The following is a 24,478-nucleotide window of genomic DNA, read 5'->3' as shown; positions in this document are numbered from 1 at the left end:
ATATTAAAATAAATGTGTCCCAAAAAGCAGCTGACCTCCACTCTATACTGTCAGGGTCCTTTGTAAAACTGCTGTTAGTGGAAGGTGAGTTGCAGAACTGGAGAGAATAAATCACATTAATCAATATGATTTATTAAATGTGAAACTGGGCAAACTGAGGTCAATATTTCAGACAGGGCCATGTGCTTGTCAATACAATTCCATCACATAATGGTTTGTATTTCTTGCCACAAATATTATTGGAAAACTCGTGGCCATTTCAAAGTTCACCATTCTTTGGATTTAGTTGGCAAATACAAACAGCACCTCAGGATTACAGTGTTATTTTTAAATGAGAACAGGGAGAAATAAAACCAAAAGGTTTTTTTAAAAGATGAAACTTGCTGGACAATCTCAGCTATTAGTCATTTGACCTTTCCCAAGAGGAGTTTGAAGTTATTTGGGAATATCTGAGTCTGTTTATAGCACTCATCATGTAAAACTGGCCAATCCAGAGGTGCCGTGTCCATCCCCAGCGCTGGGACATGGGATGGGCTCAGTGCTCAGAAAGGGGGTGGGTTTAAAATCCAAGGAGACAAAACGCCCGGCAATAATATTTTTAATCAAAGTGCAGTTCATTCTCTGGTTTCACCCAAATTTAATCCATCTATTGGAGAAGCCAAAGGCATGGAGGGAGCATCGGATGTCGCTCTTTGCGATGGAAGCGCCTCGGTTCACATTTGATCTGGTGAGGTTGGGGCTGTAATTAGATGATAATTTGTATCACAATTATGCAAAGCAAACGAGGATTGGATAGCAAGATAGAGTAGAACAAATAAGCACCCAGACCATTTGAAATGCATCCAGTATGGAAACCATGTCCATGTGTGGCTGGGCCGGGGACATGTTGTTCCAATAAAGCTGCAGAAAGGGAAAAGGCCGGGATCGGTTCCTCTAAAAGTTTCAAATGCTCATGTTTACAAATTTGTATTGCACATTAATATGTAAACACAGCCTATTGGAAACAGATGAGGCCACAATATTTACGTGCCCTTTTCTCTGCGTTTTGGGTGTCTGGTTGTCCCCCAGAACATACAACATCTGTGGTGACTCATAAAACTCAGCTCAGGAAGCTAAAGGAAAGGTTCAGATAGTTATAAAATCGCTGGTGCCATGGTGGCTCTCCGATCCCAGATGGGTTTTGGGTTCTGGGTGCAAGGGGATGCATTCCCAACTCCTGTGGGGTTGTGCTACAAGTACTTGGTGCCTGGAGCTGCACTTTGCAGTGCCACAAGTGAAGTCTCATGCCCTGGCATTACTGGAAGAATTTTATAATTTTCTTTACTGCTGTGTCACTTGGAGCCACGACAGGAATCATGGCATTGCTTGGAACATGCAGGAACTCCATCCATGCCCACTCTGTGCTCTAGTAATGTTGCACCCCTTGGAAAAACATCTTTTAAAATACCAATAATTATTTTTTATAAATTGATTTCCAAAAGGAAAAGGAAAAGCATCTTCCTCCCAATGTTAATAAAAACTTTGACTTGTTAATCACCTTTTCTTTCACTGGTTTATTCTCATTTTAGGATGCAAACTCCAGGCATCCCTTTCCATGGCATCCCAGTCTGCCAGTCCCGGGGAGTGAGCACTGGTGGATGCAGCAGTTGAGGCTGTTGGGAATTACAGGGGCTGAGAGGACTTTTGCAGATGTTGGGAATTGCCCTGCAAGCTGTTTTTGCTTAATAGAGCTCTGGTCTCCCCAAGCTCTGAATTTTGCAGTTATTTATAAAGCCATTTCTCCACTGTGTCCTTTAGGTGACATTCCCTAGAAGAACCTATCGTCTACTTCCATCCATCAAACCATTTCCTCCCAGACTGCTGCTCCTAAAGCACCAAGTTTTCAGTTTATTGTAGCAATTAAGTACAAGAAGGAGTTCAGGTTTTGAGAAGGACCCCTTGAGCTTATAAATCAAACAATACAAAGCAGCAAGTATAAGTCAAGACCTTGCTGGAGAGGGAAACACCAGAAAAAAAGGAGAAAACTTTGGAAAAATAATTTTTGCTGCCTAAGGAGGGAGATCCTGAACAAAACCAGAGAGCTGAGGATGGCTTCTGGCTCTCTGAAATCTGAAGATATATTGGATACGTTTTTCAGCTATTTTCAGCTATTTTTCTCTTATTTCAAAAGCCTTGCTTTATCAGGCTTTCAGAGAATGGTGTTTTGGAGAAATTCACTTTTTCCTCCTTGGCGCTGGTTCCAGATCTCACCTCGGAGCTGGGTCCCAGCTCCAACAATTTCCTCGGGGCCCTGCCCAGCAGCTGGGAGCACTTAGCAGCTCATCTGCCTGCTCTGCTCACCTGCCTGAGGAGCCCTGACAGGTCCATTTGCTTCCAGTCAGGCCTCAAATAAAACTTGGGCTCCAAGGGGAAGAAACGAGTCAAGGACTTGTGTGGTGACTTGGAGATACTCTGAGATTACTCAGCTGATGCTCCAGGGGTGGATTCTGCCCTCAGCTCCTGGTCCATCACAGTGAGCTGCTGCATCTCTTCCCCCTGGACCTGAAACCAGCAGAAATATCCTTTTTTAGGCAGGTTTGGGTGGATATTGAACACTGAACCATGATCCTGCTGTGCCCATGTCACCTCAAGCTGCCCATGGTTTAAACCATCATCTTCCATCCTACATTGCTTTAACCACCCTGTAGGTTTAAGGCAGTTTGATAAATTTTGGGGCTGGGGCTGAGTTTCATGGGTGTTTTCAATTCCAGGAGAAAACTGAATCATCTGGGAGGCTGGGCTGGACTATCCTCAACAGCACCATGGTACCCTCTGTGCTGAGTGCCTCTTAAAAAAGAGCATAAATCCAGATACAAAGCAAAGTTTCAAGTGTTAAATGGTTCATATCCATATGAGAGTAAATAATAATTATTATTATTAATAATAATATTAAATATCAGCAATGAGATGCAAGGAGTGGAGGGCAAGGAGTGCCCTCCAAAATTCTGGGGATAATTAAAAGCACCTTCAAGTGACTCCAATAAGGTCCCAACCTCTCACAAGGCTTGAGGTTTGGGGCTGGAATTAGGGATTTTTCTCCATGTAATGAAAGTATTTCACATGTCTATCCCTAGAAATATTCAACTAGGGTTTTAACACAACTGCCTGTGCACAATAAACAGACTTAAGTTTACACCAATACCTTCATTGCTTGCAGCAAACCATTGTGTCTGAAAGTGTTAATAAACTTAAAGGTGAGAACTTACAGTCTTGAAAAAAATGGATTATCAACAATTTTTCTTCCATGGAGGAAAATCTATGGTGAATATCCAGCTGCCCCACTCAGGACATGCAGGTACCACATGTCTCCCTTTACCAGCAACACTTTCAGCTTCAGCCCTTTGCTGAATTCTTCCTTTATGTTTGTTAAAAGTCGTACTGTAAAATTAATCAAAGTCGATATGCTATTTCCTGTATCGTATTTCTTCTAACGTTATCAATATTGCTAATAAAAATAGAGATTGGAACAGTATGTTGTAATGTCCAGGATATAAGCCAGATCCTGCTGCAGCTCAAATAAATATGAATTTGGCCTTTGGCTTTCATAAAAGCAGGATAATGTCTCTATCTGGGCTCTTCTAATGGATAACATCAGCCCCCTTTGCTCCGCTTCTCAGAATTCCCAGAATTTGAGAATTTAGGCTGCTAGAAGAAATGCAACTCTGTGTCCTGGAGATTTTTGAGATTAAACCAAATCAAAGTAAAGCAAAGACCCAAACTTCATTCCCTGCTGAAACAAAATCTGGCATTTCCAAATCCTTTCTGCTTTGAAAGTGCTGACACTTCCCACGTTGGCCCCTGGAATTGCAAATGAGGAGCTCTTGAGGGACAGAAGGGGAAGGAGACACCAGGGAAGAGCTCACATGGATCTGGTCAAGTCCAGGTGCTTCATCCCTGCTGCTGTTCCTTCTTCCCAACATAATGTCCCACTTCCTGAGGTGGTTTTTACTCAAATTTTTGGTCAAAGAATTAGGAAGGGATTCTTCCCTGTGAAGGTAGGGAGGCCCTGGCACAGGGTGCCCAGAGAAGCTGTGGCTGCTCTGGATGTGTCCAAGGCCAGGTTAGATGGGACTTGGAGCAACCTGGGACAGTGGAAGGTGTCCCTGCCCATGGCAGGGCTGGCACTGGTTGGGCTTTAAGGTCCCTCCACCTTAAACCATCCCGTGATTCCATGAAATGGGTTTGGGTGGTGTTTGAGCTGTGTGTGCCAGTGAGGATTTTTCCCCCATATCCAGCTCCTCTCCCCACCCTGAGGATCCTATGGAGAGTCAGGATTTCCTCAATCCAATGTGTATGAAGGATCCATCTGGGAATGCCTGGTCTTAGCTGCTGACCCTGGGAATCTGTCTCCAGGTCCTGCTGAAACAGCCAGAGCACCCCACTCCAAACTGGAGCCCCCTAAATGACCAAACATCACTTATTTTATAACAGGTTTTGAGTATCACTCATGCATCTGGAGCCTTTAGCCTTAATGAGCCATAAAAAGGAGGAATTTTGCTGGGTAGGTCCCCTGGACACAGAACAGAGCAGAGGATGGAAATGAGATCCAGCCCTGCACTAGACAAAATTTTCTGGAGGCGATGGTGAGTGTCCCTGCTGGCCATCCTGCACTGGGCTCGTGGGGCAGGGATGCTCCTGCATCCACTGACTTCTCCCATCACCCTGCATCACATCCAGACCATGCTCAGGCTCCTGGGAAAACTGTCTCAAAAATTTGGAAGCTCCTGGTTCTCCTTGGGGTTGCATCTATGGCTTGGAGGAAACAGGGACTGATCCACTCTCTCCCTGTGGATTTGCTCCTCAGCTGGTGAAAACAGGGATTTGCTCCTCAGCTTAAAAAAAAAAAAAACCAATAGTGAAAACATCTCTGGGGTGGAGAAAAGTGTTTTATTTGCAGAAATTTGGCTTGCCCAGTTTGGATCCCACCATTCTTGCCCCAGCAGCCACGTGGCCCCAGCGCCAGCCCCCACACTTTAATTCTTCCATTTTTTTCCTTAAAATAGGACACACCTGTAAGGAAGGCGAGTTTCTTCAAGACATTCCTGATCTGGAGCACATTAAACTGATATTTTTGTTTTGTATTTTGGATGATTTGCTCCAGTGATAATATAATAGCATGATATTTAGCCTGGGACTGATTAAAACATTTCTTTTGATCAGTGCAGCAGATTGGAACAGTTGTTTATTACTGGACAAAGCTTGGAGAAAAGGAATTAAGAAAAAAAGAGCTGAAAAAAGAAACGGCTCTGGGTGGCTGTTGGGTTTGGTTTGTGCTGGGATATTTCCTTTGCTTTGGGAAAATTCTCTGTTCCAGACAGGCTTTGGGAAGTGAGAGAAGGGAAGGATGATCCATCATGCTGATGGACAACGGCTGAAAAGCCGGGCACTGGCTGTTGAAACCACACGTGTGGGGAATGAAAGTCATTTCTCCGTCTCAGGACACACCAGTGGCCCAGATAATCACTGGTGAATTTCTACATCCAAATTTAGTATATCCTAGGAAGAAACTCCTCAGCTATATCAATCACTGCTCACTTAAAAGCTGTCTATGTTTTAAAATCAAAGATTTAACTTTAAAAACCTTTTATTTTGCTTTCTTGACCAAATGCAGAGTTGTTTTGTTACAAACTTACAACATCTGAATGTAAACGTGTTATTCTGGTTTAGTTCCAGCTCCTCCAAAGGCTTTTAAAGCTATAGATTTTAATTACATTAATATTTTTTAATAAAATCCTCTTTTTAACTGCTGGCAAGACTGTAAGGAAAAAAAAACAATAATATCTGGCTCTGTGTCTCTGACAGAATAATTCTTCAACTTGCATTTGCCACATCCCTGCAGCTGTGACCAATAACCCTCTGTCTTTATGATTCTCCTCCGATATGAAATTAAAATGAACTGGAAATGTTTATGCTGCAAATGGTGTGCAACACATTAAACAGATAATGCCAGCAAAGGGTTTGCCTCAAACAGGGGTTCCTCCTGCAGCAGAGCCCCTCTGTAACTTAATCCCCCCTTTTCCCAGGCAGCAGGAATTGCTGCTCCACAGAAAGCCTCAGACACATGACAATATCTTCATTAAAGAGGAATTACTTCCATCTCACCATCCCCAGGTGCCACTGAAAGCAGGGCTTTGTTTCATGTGGCCAGTTGCAATTCCTGTGTTTATAGCAGTGGATTCCTTGGCTTCACAGGACGTTTGCAGATAAATCTATTTTGGGTCCTGTTTGCTTCCCCTGGCCCTTTCCCTGCTGCATGTTTATAGCTGCATATTAATTCCTTGGTCATGCCTTTGGAATTTTTCACTGCTTACAATTAAAAAAAAAAAGAGGCTTCATCCTATTTAATCATCTCAGCCCAATATATTTTTTGCTCATTTGCACCAATGGATACATTGGGGTAAATCAAATTCTTCCAGGTTGTTAATTCTGAGGGGCTCCACTCCCAACACCTGCACCTGCCCCATGTTTTCCTTGCAAGGGGACACCTCTCCCAGCTCCCAGGTGACTCTGATGTGTGAGCAAAGGGATCCTGGGATGTGGAGAGGTGAGGTGATCCTGGGGCTGGGGAGGGGAGAGCTGCTGGTCATTTGTGCCACAAACACTGTGTCAGTGGCTTGGGAGCTTGTCCATAATTGGGGTGTTTTTCCAACAGAACCAATGGGATTTTCACCTCCTGCTGCTCCTGGACACCACCATGGGATGGTTTGGGTTGAGCTATAAAGCCCATCCAGTTCCACCCCTGCTATGGGCAGGGACTGTTTCCACTATCCCAGGTTGTTCCAAGCCCTGTCCAAGCCAGTCTTGGACATTTCCAGGGATAGGGCACCACAGCTCCTCTGGGAACCTGTGTCAGAGCCTCCCCACCCTCACCTCTGCTCAGAAATATGGTTTCTGCTACATGGTGCTGACTTGAGGACTGGCAAGTCCCATCAGCTTTGCTTTTATATTCCAAAGCATTGGCAATCATCACTAATTGTTCCTCCAGAAAAATCCAACCCCTCTGGACAGCACTGGCAGAACAAAACAATTAGACTTACAGGACTGGACTGTCATTTTGAGGTGGGCAGAGTTTATCCCACACCCTCTGCACAGCAGCATAAATCTGGCCGGGGAGGGAAGGAAGGGAATGGCAGCACGAGCTGTCAGCAGCTCCCTGGGATCTGACAGGGTCCAGCAAACGCTCCCCCCGTGCTGACCCTGCTGTCAATCAGCTTTTGGGGAGAAGCCCCTTCCCACCCTCCCCTCGGCCCTTCGGAGAGGAGCAGCAGCCAGCTCCAATTTGGAGTAGCTGTCATTTATCATTATTTCAGGGGGGAAGGGGCTGGGAAGGTTCTCCTCACCCCGAAGGTGCAGGCAGAGCAGAATTTGAGATGATGGGTGGGGATTTCCACCGGCACAAATGGGAATAAGAGTCGGAGCTTTCCAGGCTGCACCAAAAATAGAGGCCCAATTTCAATCTCAATTAGAGCTCAGTAACCCCAGAGTATAATTCAGGAGTCAGCTTCTAATATTTCAATTCAGGATGAAGAATAATATTCCACTTCCCCCTCTGCAGCCCGAGTGATTTTCATTTCATAGGAGCTAATCTTGCCTCTAACATGTGTTTCAGTGAGATGCTCAAGGATATGAGTGTGCTAAAGAAAATAAGGGGAAAAGTTGTGTAGAGATGGCTGTGTTAAGGTCTGTGGAGGAGACAGCTCCTTGGAATCATGGAATCATGGAATGGTTTGGGTTGCAAGGCATGGTAAAGCACATCTCATCCCACCATCCCAGGCTGCTCCAAACCCTGTCCAGCCTGGCCTTGGACACTTCCAGGGATCCAGAACCAGCCACAGCTTCTCTGAACAACCTGTGCCAGGGCCTCCCCAACCTCACAGGAAGGAATTTATTCTCAAAATCTCATCTAAAACTCCCCTTTTTCACTTTAAAGCATTGCATTTATCTTTTGGATGTCCCTATTACCACAGAGCTCCTACCAATAAGCCTTATGGAGAAGAAAAAAATGTGAGAACCCTCCCAGATGTATTATTTATTTTGGGAAACATTCCTTTTCTGAGGCTTCCAATCAGTATTATCATTCTAATGATGAAATTCCTTTAAGAATTAACATTTTAAAATGACTGCCTGAAGAATATTCTGAATTTTAGAAAGTGAGTCTCAATCTGATTTCATTCTGATGACAAAGGAAATAAGCTTTAATATTAAAATTAACATTATTATTTAGGAAATATCATATTTTTCACTTACATGGGTCACTTGTGAGCACTTTTTTAGCATTTAAAACTAAAGAGTTGCATGAAAGGGATTGATCCCTTGGGTAGAAAGAAGCGGGGAAACAATACACGTTTTTGCAGCAGCAAAATACTGATTTTCCAGGCCTTTTGCATTCTGTCCCTGGAGATTGCTGGGGTAGAAAAGCTCCTTCAGAGTTTTTGGACTTTCCTGCAGCTTTGGCTCATCCCTCCAAACGAGACTTTGGCAATGCCCCTTCCCTGCGCCGCCGGCGCTCACCCTCGGCCGTAGGAATTATTTCTTTGTTACTTAATCATCTGTAATTATCTCCTGGAGTAAATTCTGTTGGTGCATCAATTTTCAAACACAACAGTCGTTTTTATCAGTCATGTTTATTTAATTTTAGCTGATTAGCACAGAACCTAACAAGTGGCTTAGACTAACAGTGTGTCACTGCCCAAGTATTTTGTAGGTAACAAGAAGACATGGAATAGTGCACATGTTGCTTTGTCTGCATTAATCTATTTACATTGTAATTCTTCAACTGTTTTTAATGGCTGGTTCAGCTGGAAGCAATTAGTTGTCTAAATTAAAGCCACATTTCTCACTTCATGCACTGGGAAGGCTTTTTTGCCGTTGTCTTTGCTTTGCTTTGTGTTTTCCAAATCAAGATGGATACCGTTAGAAAATGCATGAAATCTTATTGAGGGGATTGATGTGGGTGCTTGGAGCTGAGTTCCCGTGTGTTTGTGTGGCAGGCAGAGTTTTGGATGGGCTGGGGAATGGTGTGTTTGGAGGGGAACTCTGGAGCTGGGCTGTTCTGCAAGGCAGGAGCCTGTTGGTTATATATTAAATAAATTTAAAAATACGTTTGTGTTAAGTGCAGTGTAATTTATGAAGCATTTCTGAGCACCGTGTCAGTGCGTGTTGGATCCCGCCCTCTTTTTATTTTACAGGTTAAAATGTCACATTTTTAAAGCAGTCATGGAACACTCAGAGTCAGGCTGGTGCTGCTCCACCCCATCTCTGCCCATCTCATCCTATAACTTGATGATACTACAGTCCAACATCTCCCATGAGGTTTGTGCAAGGTGAGAATTTTTACTTGAAAAGTGGAAAGGGAAAGGGAAAGGGAAAGGGAAAGGGAAAGGGAAAGGGAAAGGGAAAGGGAAAGGGAAAGGGAAAGGGAAAGGGAAAGGGAAAGGGAAAGGCTCTCCATGCACTGACTCTGAAAACAATGCATAAAGTCAATGATTTATGAAAGCAAGGAAGGAAAAGCCCCATAGTGTCTTCCCTGGACTTCATAACAGCCTACACAGTGGTACCCAATGCACCAGCCTGGGAAGAAGGATGCCCCCACAGAAAAGAAGGATTTCATTTGCTGTGTCCCAGGGCAGCATCTCCAGGTGCCATTGGACAGGTTTCAGTTTGAGAAATTAACACATTTTATTTTTATTTTGGCAAAAAAAAAAAAAAAAAAAAAAAATTCACATGTGGCCTAATCCAACTGAGTCTTCACTTGAGTTGATATTCCAATAAATCAGGTTTGGCCCAGATTTCCTCCAGAGGAAGGTTTAGTTAGTGATCCAGCAGAACAGGGCAAAGGGAGGGAGGGCTATCACTCTGTTTGCTGCTCTTCTTCCTCACTTCCAAACCCAAAAGTCCCAATGGAGACTTCTCTGCCTTCTCCAGTTTGTGCAAAGCCAGGAGCCCTTCAGATGTGTGTGTGTATTCCCTTCTCTCTCAGACATTGTGTGTGTGCTCTTTTCTCTCCTCTGAAATTGTGTATGTGCTCCTTCTCCCTCAGACATGCTGTGTGTGCTCCCCTGTCCCTCACACATGTGTGTGCTCCTTTTCCAGTCCATCCCAGCTGTCCCTCATTACATGCTCTGCCTGAGCCCCACGCAGGGTCGGGTTGCACCGAGGCAAAGGTCAGAGGAACCTCCAGCCTGCATTTTGCCATCGCTTGATTATTCAGATAACAAACAACATCAAGACTGACGGGGCTTCTCTCTGTCCACACACAGGGCCAGACCAGTGGAGCAAAAGAAAAAGGCCATTTTTAATTCTTCCTGCTATCCTGAATCTCCCCAAAATAATTAAGGGAGCAGATGGTGTTTGTGGAGCTGGTGCTTGGCCACAGACTCCTTGCTCTGCCACGTCCTGCTTTTAATATACTGCCCAGCATTAATCAAGCAGTTTAGAAGCATCCTGTATCAGTTGTGCAAAACAGGGCTTAAATGATTTACTGTTGGATTCTTTCAGCTCCTGTTAGGCTGCTGTTTTTCTTTCATGTGGGGAGCAGGGGTCAGTGGCAGCAGGAGCTCCGTGCTGTCTCCTGGCCAACATTTGCTGCTGTCATTCCCAGCCCGCTCCGGTCCCCGCCGAGCCACGGATGTGTTCATGCTCCCAGCCCTGGATGCTAATTGATTTTAGGGAGCCCATTCATCAGTTAAATTTAGTAGATCACCCACCAGGTTTGCTGTTCACTGTCAAAGGTAATTCAATTAAAACTCCACAAGTGTGACTAACCAGTGGATGGTAAATATGTTCACCAGCTGTGTTTGCTGAGCCTTCTCCACCCTATTGTGTCTGTGCCTGGTGGAGGATGTGCCCCTATACCTTGGCTGATTAATGTATACAGCAAATCTGCAGCACTGCCAAAAAATTAAGTGCAAATGCCACTTTGGGATGTGAATGTCTGAACATAAGAGCTTTAGAGGAGAGAAATCCTCAGGTGTGTTAAAGGCTGCAGTGCTACCGTGGTTGAATTAACTCAGGTCTTGGGGTTTTTAAAATAGCCTTCCAAGGAATCCAATTTGAATTTAAAATCCATTGAGAGTTTGGTTTCTCTTCACTCACTCCCACTTTGCCCTCAGCCATCAGTCAGAGTTGATATGAAACCATCCAATATGGTTTTATCCATCACCAAAGCTGTGTATAACTCAGGGAGACGTCGCAGGAGCTGGTGGAAAGATGTTTCTATTAAACCCTGAGGTGGGGAAACCTTGCAGGAGCCTCCTGCCTGACCAACTGGGCTTGGAGTGTCCTGTCTGCTGCCATCGGGCACTCAGATGTGGTTTGGCAGTAATTAAGTGCATCATTAACGATCCCACTGCACACCACGGGACAAAATGGTGTGTCTGCTTAATAGATTAAAGGAAAACATTCTCTGAAAAGCACAGGTAAACAAGACACTCATCCCTCAACCTTTCACCCTGGAAGACCAAGGTTCACATCCCACTGGAGCACAAATAAATAGGGACTGGACTCCCCTGGCTCACTGCTGGGGGGTTTATAGTCGTGGTGAGGATATTTTGGAGGATGACAGAGTTGGTGGGGATGGGAGAGGGTGAATGGGATATGAGCTTGGAAGGAGCTGGGAGCAGAGAAATTCCTTAAATCCCTGCCCATCCAGAAAACAGCAAGAATTTACTTACAGTCAATACAGTACTTAGAGTGGCTGCCTAAAATTCTTCTTAAAAATAAATTAGGCAGCAACAAGGAGTTTCCAGGAGTTTCCACTGCACAGATCCCATTCCAGCAGCCCCTCCTGCAAAACCAGAAGCCCACACAACAGTGAGATTTCCTGATTTCCCTGTGGCTCTAGGAAATAAATGAGCTGGAGCAACTCTGCAAACCACCAGCCTTCCTGCACATCCCCGTAGTGCAGGAGGAGGAAAACCTGTGTGGCAAAGAGTATCCTGAGAAAACAGCCAGATTTCCCAAACATCCCATAAACCTTAATGAAGAGCTTGGGAATATCTGGTTTATTTATTACTCCAACCACAGGCTAAAAAAAAAAAAAAACTGTAAAACTTCAGCAAAAGCATTAAATTTGGAAGAGAATCTGGGATATTCCATATTTGCTGCTTTAAACTCACCACACACCAGACAACTCGGGGTTTGGTGAGTATTATCTTTGTATTTCTAAAATATTTGGGTGAAAAAACAGTGCTATTGTTAAATGAAATAATTACCACTAATAAATTATTACTTCTACTCTCTTCATACATAAAACTACTCTGCAGAAAATGTTGTAATTTTGCATGGAAATATGAAGATTTCAAGCAGCAGTCAAATACTTACAGTGAGGTAACTGGATAAGGAATGGCTTTGATATACAGCTGCTGCCAGGAATTTTCTTTTTGTTGCTGCTGTTGAATCTCTCCCTTCTTCTGGCATTAATAAATAAAGGCACCTGCTCTACAAATCAGCAGAAATCTGGAAAATCATTATCACTCCAACACGGAAACGATGCCCATCACGACAGAACAAATGGGGAATGGAGCGTACACAGGACTTTAAAAAAGAGCTCTATTTGTCAAATTACCAGAGGAAAAGTTGATCTTACTGTTATGGACTTTATCCACTTCCAGGTCACATCAATTAGTCACAGCAGGCTCGTGGAGACTGGAACTAATTTACAACACTCTGAACAGGCCTGCCAGCTCCTCCGATGGATTTCCAGGCAAATGTTGGGACTTCAGATGGAACCTGGAACTGAAAAACCACCAGCACCAGAAATCCAGCTTAATGGTTCCAGTAATGAGCCATTTTGCAGCACGGGAAACAAAGCCTTGATTGTGATAAGAATAAAAGGAAATATCTCCTGTAGAGACTCCAGGGTTATGTTTATCTAATCTTTGGAAAAAAGAAAACAGTCATAAAAGATTTAATAAAAAAATACTGAGCGTCTTTAAAGGAAGTTTTCAAATGTTTTGGTATCCCTGACAGCTCGTTTTGACAGAAATTGATTGTGATAAAGAATTATGAATCAGATAGTAGGGAAATTAAATTAAGCAGATTATTATCTTGTCAGATACATACATTATGTCATGTTCATTGCTTTAGACTTTTGCAATAAGATTGTTTCACTCGGGTTTAATAAATTTAGAATATCCTAAGCAATATACACTGGCATGACTATAAAACATTTTTGTTTTTAGACATTTAGATTTTATTTAGATTATTTTGATACTTTTATTATTTATTTCTATTTTTTTATTTTTCTATATAATTAGCACATTCATATGAATCTCTAGATTATTTACATTAGAAATATGCAATATAAAATATTTTATTATTTGAAATCCCCCGTATTTAGGTAAGGGCTGAGTGTGGGTCTGGCATTGGTGACCAGCACCATTGGAAGAGCCTGGAAATCTTCCCCAAAACCTGGAGCCTGCAGCCCCTTTGATTTTCCCTTTTGAACCACATTGCGCAGCTGCTCCAGGCTGAGTTCCTTAATAAAGAGCAGCAAAGGGAAGCAGGAGCTGGGAGACTCTCTCAGTGCATCTTCTCCCAGTGAAAGTGGCTCCAGTGGCACGTGAAATTAGTTACAGATTGTTCATGTTGGGCCTTTCCCTCCCAGAATGGAAATGAGGGGAGCTGCTTCCGAAACAAGCAAGGCCACTGACCCTACTCAGGCTTCCACTGGAAAAACACTGCTGGAAACAAGAAAGTTGGGAGCCAAGTGCTGTCGTGAGCTCAGAGCAGCCTGAGCAAGAGATGAAGGCAGAACTGCAGAGAGAATCCTAAATTAAAGTCAATCTTTCATCAAACTAAAGATCACCAAAGCTCTGATTTAAAAAAAAAATAAAATTTACCACTAAAATCCATTTCCACCAGTGCATACTGAGTGTTTCCTTATGTATAAAACGGAAGGATTATCCCAGGTCAAAAAGCAGAATGACAACAGCTTAAAACCCCCATGAGTTGATTAAAAACAAAATTTAAACCCAAGTTTTAAGCACAAAATTATTCACTATCACAAGAGACCTAAACTACCCCCAAAGGATGGTTTTGAGGAGCATTTAGTGCAGAGTGACCCCATTCAGCTGATGGCTCTGTGGATGAGCTGCATTTGGGATCACAGGCACGTCCTGCAGCGAGTGGATGCTGCCCAAACAACGCTCCAGATTCCCAGAACCAAGCAGCTTTCAGCACTGCCACAGCCATTCTGAAGGGATCCATGAAAGCAAAGCCTGAGCTGCCCTCTGCTGGTTCTTGGACGACTGAATGGAAACGTTAAAATTGAAGATTTTTAGGTCTGGGAAAGCCAAATGCAACCCCAAACTGGAACCCACGCCCTCTCCTTGCCGGTTTTCCAGCGGTTCCTTGTTCTGTGTGTAAGGACAGGAAACCCTCAGAGATGTTTAAGCACGGGGCTCCCTCCATATCACCCTAAACACTTTTTAAAATCCATAAAATCAGAGTCCATGTTGTTATAATTAATATTAACTACTCCCCAGTTGCCCCAAATCTTTCTCAGTAGTACCCACTTTATTTTCTCCCCATAAAGATTGAATTTTCTGGATGTTTTCCCACAGGAAAGAGATCCCATCTGCATGTCCATCCATGTACAGACACCTGGAGCAGTCACACAACCTGGACACACAGAATCAGTTGTCTGTACAATTTTATTTACCACCTGCAGTTACATTTACAAACTGTCCCATACAAGTAAAGCAGTTTTCAAAGTGAACTCAACCAGAGCTACAAAAATTATTCTCTTCTCTTTGTACACAGCTTCAGAACTTATGTCTATACACAACTGCTGATTATGTTTAACAAAAATTCACTATTTTTTGGCTCTGAGGATCTCCACAAAGGCAACTTGATAAGTTTTATCTCATTGCAATCACGATATTGAAGTTCTTGTTCTTGTTTTGCTTCCCTCTCCTTTCATCTGAAGCTCTGCATGGCTTTGTTTTGGAATTCTAATGAAGACAAAGCTACCACAAACCAGCAGTTTTAGTAACAGAGAATTAAAATGCTGAGCAAAACCATCCAGCAACATTTCAAGCAATGTTTCACTTTAGATGTGCCTGCTCATCAGCAGAAATATTGAAATTTTAGCTGGCAATAAGGTTCCAGAAAAGCACAAACAAGTGATTAAACATGAAATCAACTTTACAAACAGCCAACTTACAGAGACAAAACAAGGTTGGAGTGAGGAGCCAGAGCTGCTCAGGGAAGAGAAATGTTTTGAGGAGCCTGAAGGGAGGAAGGATGAAACTCAAATATTGCTTTAAGAGTAACTTCCAGCTTTAAGCATTTCCAAATGTCATGAGAAAAATGTACATATTTAAAATATAACTTCAACCCTCCTGGAGGCAGCTCCCAGCCATGAGTGAAAGCATTTCCCCAGGAGAGGGCAGGAGTTCTGTACACAGGAGCTGCCAGCCCCAAACCCTGGCACAGCTGAAATACACAGCAGCTCCTGGAGTGAAGTCAACAGGGCAAAAATTCCCTGTCTCAAACATGTATTTCCTCCTAAGGCTCTTTGCATCACAGTCCCCCAGACATAACCTTAATTATGTCAGTCAAACCTTTGTATTTGTTAATTAATGTGTTAATTCCTTTCAAGAGACAACTTGAAATCTACACTGGTCCTGGAGTTCACCAGCCTGGGATAAGATCAAAACTCCACAACAATCAATAAAATAATGAAGCTCATTTAACCTTCCTGCTGCAGCAATCTCAGCCCCAGTCTATTTTTAAATCCCTCCAAGGCTCACAGCAAGGCAACAGACTGGGAAAATCAACCATGTGGGAGCTCAGAATTGCTGTCTGACCCTCAACTAATTCCAGAATGGCCCAAACCAGTCTAACAGCAGCATCATTTTCAGCATTAAAAGAAGCCAGACACAGTAGCTGGAGCTGTCTGCTATCACACACTGAACCCTCAGTATTTCATGGACAGCTCCAAGTAAACTCTGGTGTGGAGCAATTCCACAGCAGGAAGCTTCCAGCACTCTCATGATATGAAGGAACTGAATATTAAAAAGCTGAAGGAAGTCCAGCAAGGCAAAGGCACACACACAGTCCCCCAGCTGGTTACTGGGTTGCATAGATACACCATGACCTTGGTTACAAAGTTAGAAGCAGCCACAGAAGAAAATGCAGGGAAAAGTCCCTTTCCAGGATGTTTTATTATTCATTTGGAGGGAATGTAGCCAGACTACAGCTGTCAGTACGTGGTTTTTAAACACCTTCCAACTTCTCCTGTTTACAGGAGGAATAATCAAGGTGTTTACAATTTTTTTTAACCCCACTTTCTTTCTAAGAAGTGAAAAGATTGCGTTTTAAAGTCACGGGTTTAGTTCAGATGCCAGTGTGAGAGAATCCCACAACATTTCAGGTTGTTTTGTCTATCTGATTTTCCTTACTTTATTTTTATAGTAACCTTGATTACTTCAGTACATAGCATCCTGCTCAACCCTCATGAGTTGGGCAACACATTCAAAATAATATCTGAAACTGCCATGAAATGTTTCATTGTTTTTACACATTTTCACTGAAAAAATCCTGTTGAATAAAGAAGTGAGGTTTGTTCTTTTTGTTTGTTTTTTTCCTTAAACAATTCCCTACCACTGTAAAACCCACGTGGCCCTGAGCACCAGGCAGTTAAGAACCAATTCCAAGCCTGATGCTCCACATCTTCCCTCACTCCTACAAAGACAAAACATAAAAATGAGCCCAAAAAAATCAGGAAGACAATCTGAACATCACTGTTTATCACAACACATCACAACTGGTCTCAGCTACAAATTTCTACAACCATTTTTTACTTTACAACTGCAACAAGAGTTTGAAGCTACTGAGAGCAGTCAGACTCTCTTACTATGCAGAAATATAAAAGGATTGCTAAAATTAGCTCCTCCATACAACCAGAATATTACAAACAATGGGATTTTATCTGCAGAGAGCAACAGACTTGACAAAGAGTCCAAAAATATATTTTATTCCTCCTGTGCTAAAGTGATGCCACCATACTAGTCCCCAGTTATATGAAATCAGGTTTTGGTAACTCATTTTTGAACTGAACTGCTAATGTCAGCACATTTATCCAAACTTGTAAAGACTAAAAAACTTGAAGTCCACTTATTTGTTTCAACAAGTGCATTTTCCATGAGGTCCATACTGTCCATCCCTGTGTGTTCCAGGAGTTTGGCTCTGTAGGAAAATGAATCTACAACAACCATCTGAACTGATACATCAGCTCTTCAACTATAAACAGTCCTCATAATTTAAAAAAATCACTTCATAATTTAAAATATATCTCGCTGACACTCTGCTTGGAACTAGAATGCACCACCATTAGTAGCTGACTTAGAACATCAACTTGAATGTGTGAAAAAAAACTTGCAAAAAATAGATTGACTTCCAAATGTACAGAAAAGGACATTAGAGCTGGTATTTTTGGGTGACTTAATGTATTTCAGAAAGAGTAGCAAGCTGGGAGTGAAGTACCCTATATTACAAATATTCAAACACCTAAGCTGGACTGTTTTACACCTCGAGTGCAGTGCAGGGTTAGTTCCAGACAGGGAATTTGGAAGCAGGTCCAAAGAAGTGCAGCTTGTTCAGTTAGACTTGATCACGTAGGCGGGCCAGTCTCTGAGACAGCTCATCCTGCAGGGGGAAAACAAACAGGGAAAACCAAGCATCAGCAGCAGGAAAAGCAGCTTTTGCCATCTCATGTCCAGCTGGTGAGAAATTCTCTCATGGCTTAATAAGATTTGCTTAAGATCTCAAGCATGGCTTTGAGGGAGGAGTTTCAGAACACAAAGAGAGAAAGAATTTTTTCAAAGAATGTGGAATATTGGATAGGACAAAGGGCCTGAAATCCTTCCCTGTGAAGGTAGGGAGGCCCTGGCATAGCTTCCCAGAGAAGCTGTGGCTGCCTCTGGATCCTTGGGAATGTCCAAGGCCAGGCTGGATGGGGTTTGGAGCAACCTGGGATAGTGGAAGGTGTCCCTGCCTATGGCAGGGGTGGCACTGGATGACTTTTAAGGTTTCTTCCCTTTAATATTCAACAAATGTATTGTTAAAATTACTTTGACAGCAAGACTTTTAACCACACAGTTTCCTTGGGGCAGCTGAAATAGAATTTAGCAATTTAGCATTTTGTTTTAACTGAGTGAAACATTAATTTTCACATCCCATTTCTCCAGGAAAAACGGATCTCACTGAAATTCAACATTTACCTGTTCTGCTGAGGCCACACTTGTAGCAACAGAACCAGTCTGTCCTTGAGGTAGTTCCATGTTCAGATCAAGGCTAACAGGAGAAACAGAGCAAACACCAAGTCAGGCACAGGTGGACCAAGGGGGAAGCACTGACAGCAGAGGAATGAGACAGCACCCCCCAAACATTTCAGAGTTACACAAGCTGGTGAGTAATTCTGACTCACTACCAGAACAAGTCAGGTATATCCAGAGGTAAAAGGAAAATTGTGCTTTCTCTCTGCTTTCATGAAACAGGCTCATAAAAAAGGGTATTTGACCTTAGATATAACCAGGAAGGGTCGTGGGAACCAAGATTTATTAGAGAAATAGAAATTTCACCTACCCTGCTTCATCTGCCATTTCCTGCAGGAGCATATCCACTTGGTTCTAAAGGAAAACAAAATGGATTGTTGCATTTGGACTTTCTGACAACCTCTTGTTAGATTTTCAGAGAACAGGAAGTATTTTAACAAAACTGATTTAAAGGTAAATGCCTTTGGCAGAACAGTTCTGTGCTTAACCACCAGAAGGTATGAATTTAAAAATAAGGAGCAAAGTTAAAATTACATTAATTGAACTCTGGCTTGTAAATAATGCTTCTACAGAATTCAATTTATCAGTAAAAATCCCAAACATACACCTGAGTGTTTCAAGTGCTGTTAATGAACAATTTAGACACATAATTTAAGATCACCTTGCTAAAATATCTTTTATTATTCTTACTTGAGGCGTTGTTAATGTTGTAGTGTTGCTCATTGTGTCTTCCATCTGTTGTGTCTGAACATCCAGTGTCTCAAACTGATGCTCAAATTTGTCCATTAGTGCAGATATCTATGAAAAATATGAAATCAAATATGTTATCTTCAGATAACAGAAAAAAACCACATCTCAACTGGAAAACTCTTGATAGAATTTCCCTTTCTAAAACTTGTGCCTGTTTAGTTACCTTTTCCAAGTTCATGCTCTTCAAAGTGGCATCCATAGACTTCACCACCCCTGCCATTGACTTTGTTACCTGAAACAAGGGGAAGGAAATTATTACAAGGAAAAAATGAGCAGTTTAGGAAAAATCCTTCCCTGGGAGGGTTGGGAGGCCCTGGCACAAAGTGGCCAGAGAAGCTGTGGCTGCCCCTGGATCCCTGGAAGTGTCCAAGACCAGGACAGATGGGGCTTGGAGCAACCTGGGATAGTGGAAGGTGTCCTTGTCCATGGCTGGCAGTGGCATTGGATGGGCTTTAAGATCCCTTCCAACCCAAATTATTCTGAGATTCTGTTATTTCTTATCCAGCTCTCTTATCTCTGTCCACAGAGCTCTGACAGTATCAAACAGAAGAGAACATCCTATTGCTATCTGGAATATCACATTTTAAATAGCTCTTACCATTCCCAGCTCTAGAAATTAACTCAGCCACATTCTGAGGCAAAATTCACTAAAAATTCACTTTACATGGCATTCATTTCTGTAGACTTGAGAGCTGCCACTGTTAAGGGATCCATTTGGTGCACAGGTCACAAGAAACTTTCAAGGTGAAGAGCAGTAAATCAGTTTACCTTAAACAACTATCTGAGCTATAAAAGATCTCTGGCATCACAACTCCAACCTCACGACTTGATCTTTGTGAAACAATTCCAGCACCCGATTACACTTGGCTACTTCCAAAACCAAAACTGGAAGTTCCCAGCTCATTGCAGCCAGGATGAAGCCACTCCAGAGAAGAGGAGAGGTGTGCCCTTTGCTCCTGCAGGAGGGGGAGGGTGACAGCACCTTGCCCATGGTGACAGCAGTCTGGACCCTGGCTGCCACGGCGTCCACGCGGGCGCTCATGCGCAGGAAGTTGATGGCCTGGTTCTTCTGGCGGATGGCGTTCTCCGCGTGGATCCGCGCCACCTCCATGTTCCCCTTCTGGATGGCCTTGAAAAGAGGGACACACACAAGGAAAAGTTTTTCCCTTTCCCTGCTCTTGTACGTAGGATTTCTGTCTGGGATGTCAGACTGATACACATGAAGTGGTTTTAACTCTGAAAACAGCAGTCTCTACCAAAGCACACACAAGAGAATCCTCCAGGGAAGCAAATGCCATGAGCCATCCGTGAGGATGCACAAGGATTTATCCTCATGTTTATTAATAAACACAGGAATATTTATAGTCACATATTTTCAATCACAAACATTGGCCACATGATTATTAGCATGCACACCAGGGAAATGACAAAACACCAGATGTCTTCCTGCTCTCAGAGGCAAGCAGCAGATCTAAAAAGCTTGGTTCAGACTTACCTTCTTAATTTTAGCTTTCTCAGCCTTTTCTTCTTTGTCGCATTTTTTGGAGTTCCTGTTGAGCTCCTTGGCAGCAAACTTCAAATTAAACAGGTGTTCTGCAGTGCAAGTTAAGGGAACCAAACCTATTCCAGAGTGATAAATCCAACCACCAAACACCTCCCAAGAGGAACTGAGAGTGGTTTTCTGCCGGTTACTTTCACTCCCACACACAAAACCTGTGACTCTCAGTGAATGATGTGGTTTCCTGACCTGTCTGGAAACCTCCCCATCCAAAAAAAGCCCAAAGCCACTGAGAAACACAACAAATGAACAGTGTAACAGCAAACTGCTATGGCCAGCTACAACCCAGCAGGGTTTAAATTGCTCATCCAGCTCCTTCCCAGCCCTGGATCATGTGAATGATCCTGGGCTCCCTGACAGATCCATCATCTGACTTTTGGGCAGAAAGTACTTCAGTCAGGAAGAGAAACTTTAAAAACAAAAGTTCAACTGCTTAAACTAAAAGCTCCAAGAAAACAAGAAAACCTTTAGAGTGATCTGGAATAATTGCACTAAACTATTACTGACAGAGAACAGAGTGTGTGCTGTAAAAATAACAATCAAAAAAATTCTCTTAAAGGCTTTGCAGGTTTCTTTTCTGCCACCTGTGGTATCCCAAGAGGAAGATGCAGTAGGTACTAAGATAATTAACAATCAAGTGGATGCACAAAGATAAACATTATGAGTACTTGAGATTTCTTCAATATTTCAAGCACATAAATTATTGAAGAGCTGTTTTCTGCTTTAAAGTCCAGCCATTGCTCTTACTATGACAGCAACCTGGAAACATTAGGAAAGTCTTTGTTATTCTAACAACACTACAGGCAGGCTACAAACAGGTAACATGCATGACTTTCCACTTAGGATATCTATTAATGTAGACACCAGTAACAGAGCAGCTTACTTGAAAATAACTTCCTCAGTTACTCAGCTAGAGAATTCACCTGACATTAAACCAGAGGAGCACATTCCTGCTCCTCCCTCCAAGTGTCTTTCTCAACATCCACAGCCCAAGTGGAGCCCAGCTTGCACCTCAGTTTGTGACTCACAGTCAGCTGCTCCAGCAATGCTGTCACTCCCTACCAGGAGAACCAGCACCGCCAGCACTGCCTCACATTCCAACCACACTGACACTGACAGAATCCACACTGAGACCTCTGCAATCTCCAAGAGTTTCCTGCCCCTCTGCCTCAAGATACAGCCAAAAAGTTTCAGTCAGCTGACACAGGGCTCTGTGTGTAAATTCCTTCCAAGAGCAGGAAGCAGAGCTGATTGGGGAATTGGGGAACAGCCCTGCTGACATCACTCCAGTCTATACACAAGTGTGCCGTCCCTGCTGCACATCTTGCACTATTTTTAGTAGAAATTGTGATTTCTGCCTCAGGAACTGGGCTGTCCCTCCATCCACCACAGCCCTGCCTCCTCCTCACTCCCAGCCCAGGCTGCCTTGGGAAGAGACACAGAACTTCCCACTCACTTCCCTGTCCCTTCAGGGCGGTGAAACCACAGAATCACGGAATAACTGAGGTTAGAAGGGATCTCTGGAGATCACCCAGTCCAACCCCTCCGCCCTGGCAGGGTCACCCCAGGAACGTGTCCAGTGGGTTTGGGATTTCCCCAGAGAAAGAGAATCCATAACCTCCAAGGCAGCTCTTTCAGTGCTCTGTCCCCTCCATGGAAAGAAGCTCCTCCTGGTGTTTAGGTGGAACTCTTCGGTTTTTAGCTTATGGCCACTGCTTCTCATCCTGGTGCTGGGCCGCACTGAGCAGAGCCTGGCACCACCCTCAGACACTCCCTGGAGATACTGGTACGGAACAGGAGATCCCTTCTCGGCTTCCTCGTCTTTAGAAGAGAATTCCGAGGTTGAGAGATCCCAGTCCCTCCATTGTCACACCCAGCCCTCCCCCTGCTCCTGCTGCTGCCCCCCGTTCACCTCCATGAGGGGGGATTCGCCTCCTCGTTCCCCCGCGCCCCGGGGGCTCCTCCCGGCGGGGAGGCCTCGCTCGCCACCGCCACGGCCACGGCCACGGCCACCTCCCCCGGCCCGTCCCGCCCGCGGTGCCCCCGAGGATACTCTCCATGTTGGACATGCTGGCGGCCGCGGGGGGAGCGGCGCGGCTCCGGACCGGGCAGGGGCAGCGCTGGGCCCGGGGCGGCGGCGGCGGCGGCGGCGGCTCCGGGTTCCGGCCCCGTGACGAGCCGGGGCGGCGCCGCGCCTGCGGCTTGGGGCGGCGAGGGAGCGGGAGCGCTGCGGGCCCGGCCCCGCTGAGGGCAGGAGCCTCACGCCGGCCCTGCCCTCATTTGCTGTGGCAGGTTCCCCATGCCGGCTCTGCCCTCCCTCCCTGTGGCAGGTTCCCCATGCCGGCCCTGCCCTCATTTGCTGTGGCAGGTTCCCCATGCCGGCCCTGCCCTCCCTCCCTGTGGCAGGTTCTCCATGCCGGCCCTGCCCTCCCTCGCTGTGGCAGGTTCCCCACGCCGGCCCTGCCCTCATTTGCTGTGGCAGGTTCCCCATGCCGGCCCTGCCCTCCCTCCCTGTGGCAGGTTCCCCATGCCGGCCCGGCTCCGCTGTGGGCAGCAGCACATCCATGGATCCGAGTCCCGGCCGGACTGGCTTTAGGCGCTTCCAGGGATGGGGGAGCCACAGCTTCTCTGAGAAATCTATTCCAGGGCCTCACCACCCTCACAGGGAAGAATTTTCTCCTAATAGCTGTCGGGAAAATTAAGCCACAAATACCCGAGGTTTGTGTCAAAAAGGAGACAGAGGAGTTCTTTTTGCTTTATTCGAATAAAGGGAGAGGCCATGGGACATTCCCCTGGGATCTCTCAATTTTTTGGTGTACGCATCCTCCTTTTATCCCAATTTCCCGGCCGCTTTCCCTCTCTCTTTGTCCATTGTCTGAGGTACCTGAGAGGCACAGACTTCCCAGAACACCTGACACCTGAGATTCCCCTTTAATGTACAACCCTCCCTTTTAATTTTTAATTCTTATACAATTCATAGTTTTCCCCGTTGCTTCTTTCATCTTCCAATATCCAATTTCATTTACCAGCAAACCTGCACTTTGTTTGTAAAGACAAATCTCTTTTCCCATTCATCCATCAGTGGAATCCATCCCACTGTTTCTTTTATCTCTCTCAGTGCCAGCCTTGCCTACCAGCAGATCTGCAGCTTGTTTGTAAAGACAAATGCGACCCTCACAGTGACACCCCCAGCTCTCACAGCTCTTCCCCAGAGCAGAGCTGCCCCATCCCCTCTAATCATTTGTGGTCTCCTCTGGAGCTGCTCCAGCAGCTCCACATCCTTTGGGTCTCAGGGCTGGAGGCAGCTCTGCTTGGCAGAATTCCCCTATTCCTGCTGCCCACACTGGGGATGAGCCCAGGACTTGGGGGGTTGGCCGTGTAAAACCTCTCCCCCCCCCCCCCCAGGATCTGTATTTAATGAGATTTTCTGCTGAGGTATCTCAGACAAAACCTGCCAGGGGAGTGATGCATCTGAGCTGGCAGCTCTTCCCAGGTGAAATGCCTGTAGGAGTTGTGGATGTGGTAATAACACAGGAGTGCTCGTGGCAGATGAACTGCAGAGTGTGGCAGAAGATGCTTGAGCAAAGCCAGTAACTCATTATTCTTTCTGATGTCTCAGAAGTCTGAATTTATAAAGATTGCTGAGTTCTGGCTGTGAAAGCTTTGAAATCAAACTGGTGATACCACAGCAGTGACTCCATGTGTGTGAGAGGAGAGGTCTCCAGGAAGGATCGTTTTATCCAGGAGATGATATTCAGGATCTGATAATTCTCAGTATCACCAGTTCACAGAAGTGTTATTATCTATGGTTTTAAGCCAAATCTTGGGAAGGCTGTAGGAGAGATTTAAC

General features: G+C 44.4%; 1 protein-coding gene and 1 long non-coding RNA gene across 2 annotated transcripts; both read right to left on the bottom strand.

The window, feature by feature from the left end:
* Positions 1–10,326: 10,326 nt before the first annotated feature.
* LOC306808480 lies at positions 10,327–13,207 on the bottom strand. The gene is made up of 3 exons (XR_013776050.1): positions 12,626–13,207; positions 12,361–12,477; positions 10,327–11,956 (listed from the first exon to the last, which is right to left on the bottom strand). It is a non-coding gene; the product is annotated as an uncharacterized lncRNA (long non-coding RNA).
* A 1,470-nt stretch (positions 13,208–14,677) lies between these two features.
* Positions 14,678–22,848, bottom strand: CHMP1B (charged multivesicular body protein 1B). Its single transcript, XM_079319362.1, has 8 exons — positions 22,682–22,848; positions 20,566–20,663; positions 20,053–20,199; positions 19,234–19,302; positions 19,011–19,118; positions 18,631–18,674; positions 18,267–18,339; positions 14,678–17,691 (listed from the first exon to the last, which is right to left on the bottom strand). Exons 1-8 carry the CDS (start codon positions 22,695–22,697, stop codon positions 17,647–17,649), a joined length of 600 nt encoding a protein of 199 aa, XP_079175488.1. The 5' UTR covers positions 22,698–22,848; the 3' UTR covers positions 14,678–17,646.
* Between the last annotated feature and the right edge of the window lie 1,630 nt (positions 22,849–24,478).

Source organism: Erithacus rubecula, assembly GCF_903797595.1.
Source record: "Erithacus rubecula genome assembly, chromosome: 15".
NCBI lineage: Eukaryota > Metazoa > Chordata > Aves > Passeriformes > Muscicapidae > Erithacus > Erithacus rubecula.
Note: the sequence above shows the minus strand (reverse complement) of the source record. Positions and strands in the feature narration are given on the sequence as shown.

Excerpts from the sequence above, each read along its gene's own strand:
- CHMP1B (XM_079319362.1), bottom strand. Across the intron at positions 20,200-20,565 it reads AGAAAGCTAAAATTAAGAAG|GCCATCCAGAAGGGGAACAT; the intron begins GTAAGTCTGAAC and ends CCTCTTTTCAAG. Across the intron at positions 17,692-18,266 it reads GTGTGGCCTCAGCAGAACAG|GATGAGCTGTCTCAGAGACT; the intron begins GTAAATGTTGAA and ends TTCCCCCTGCAG.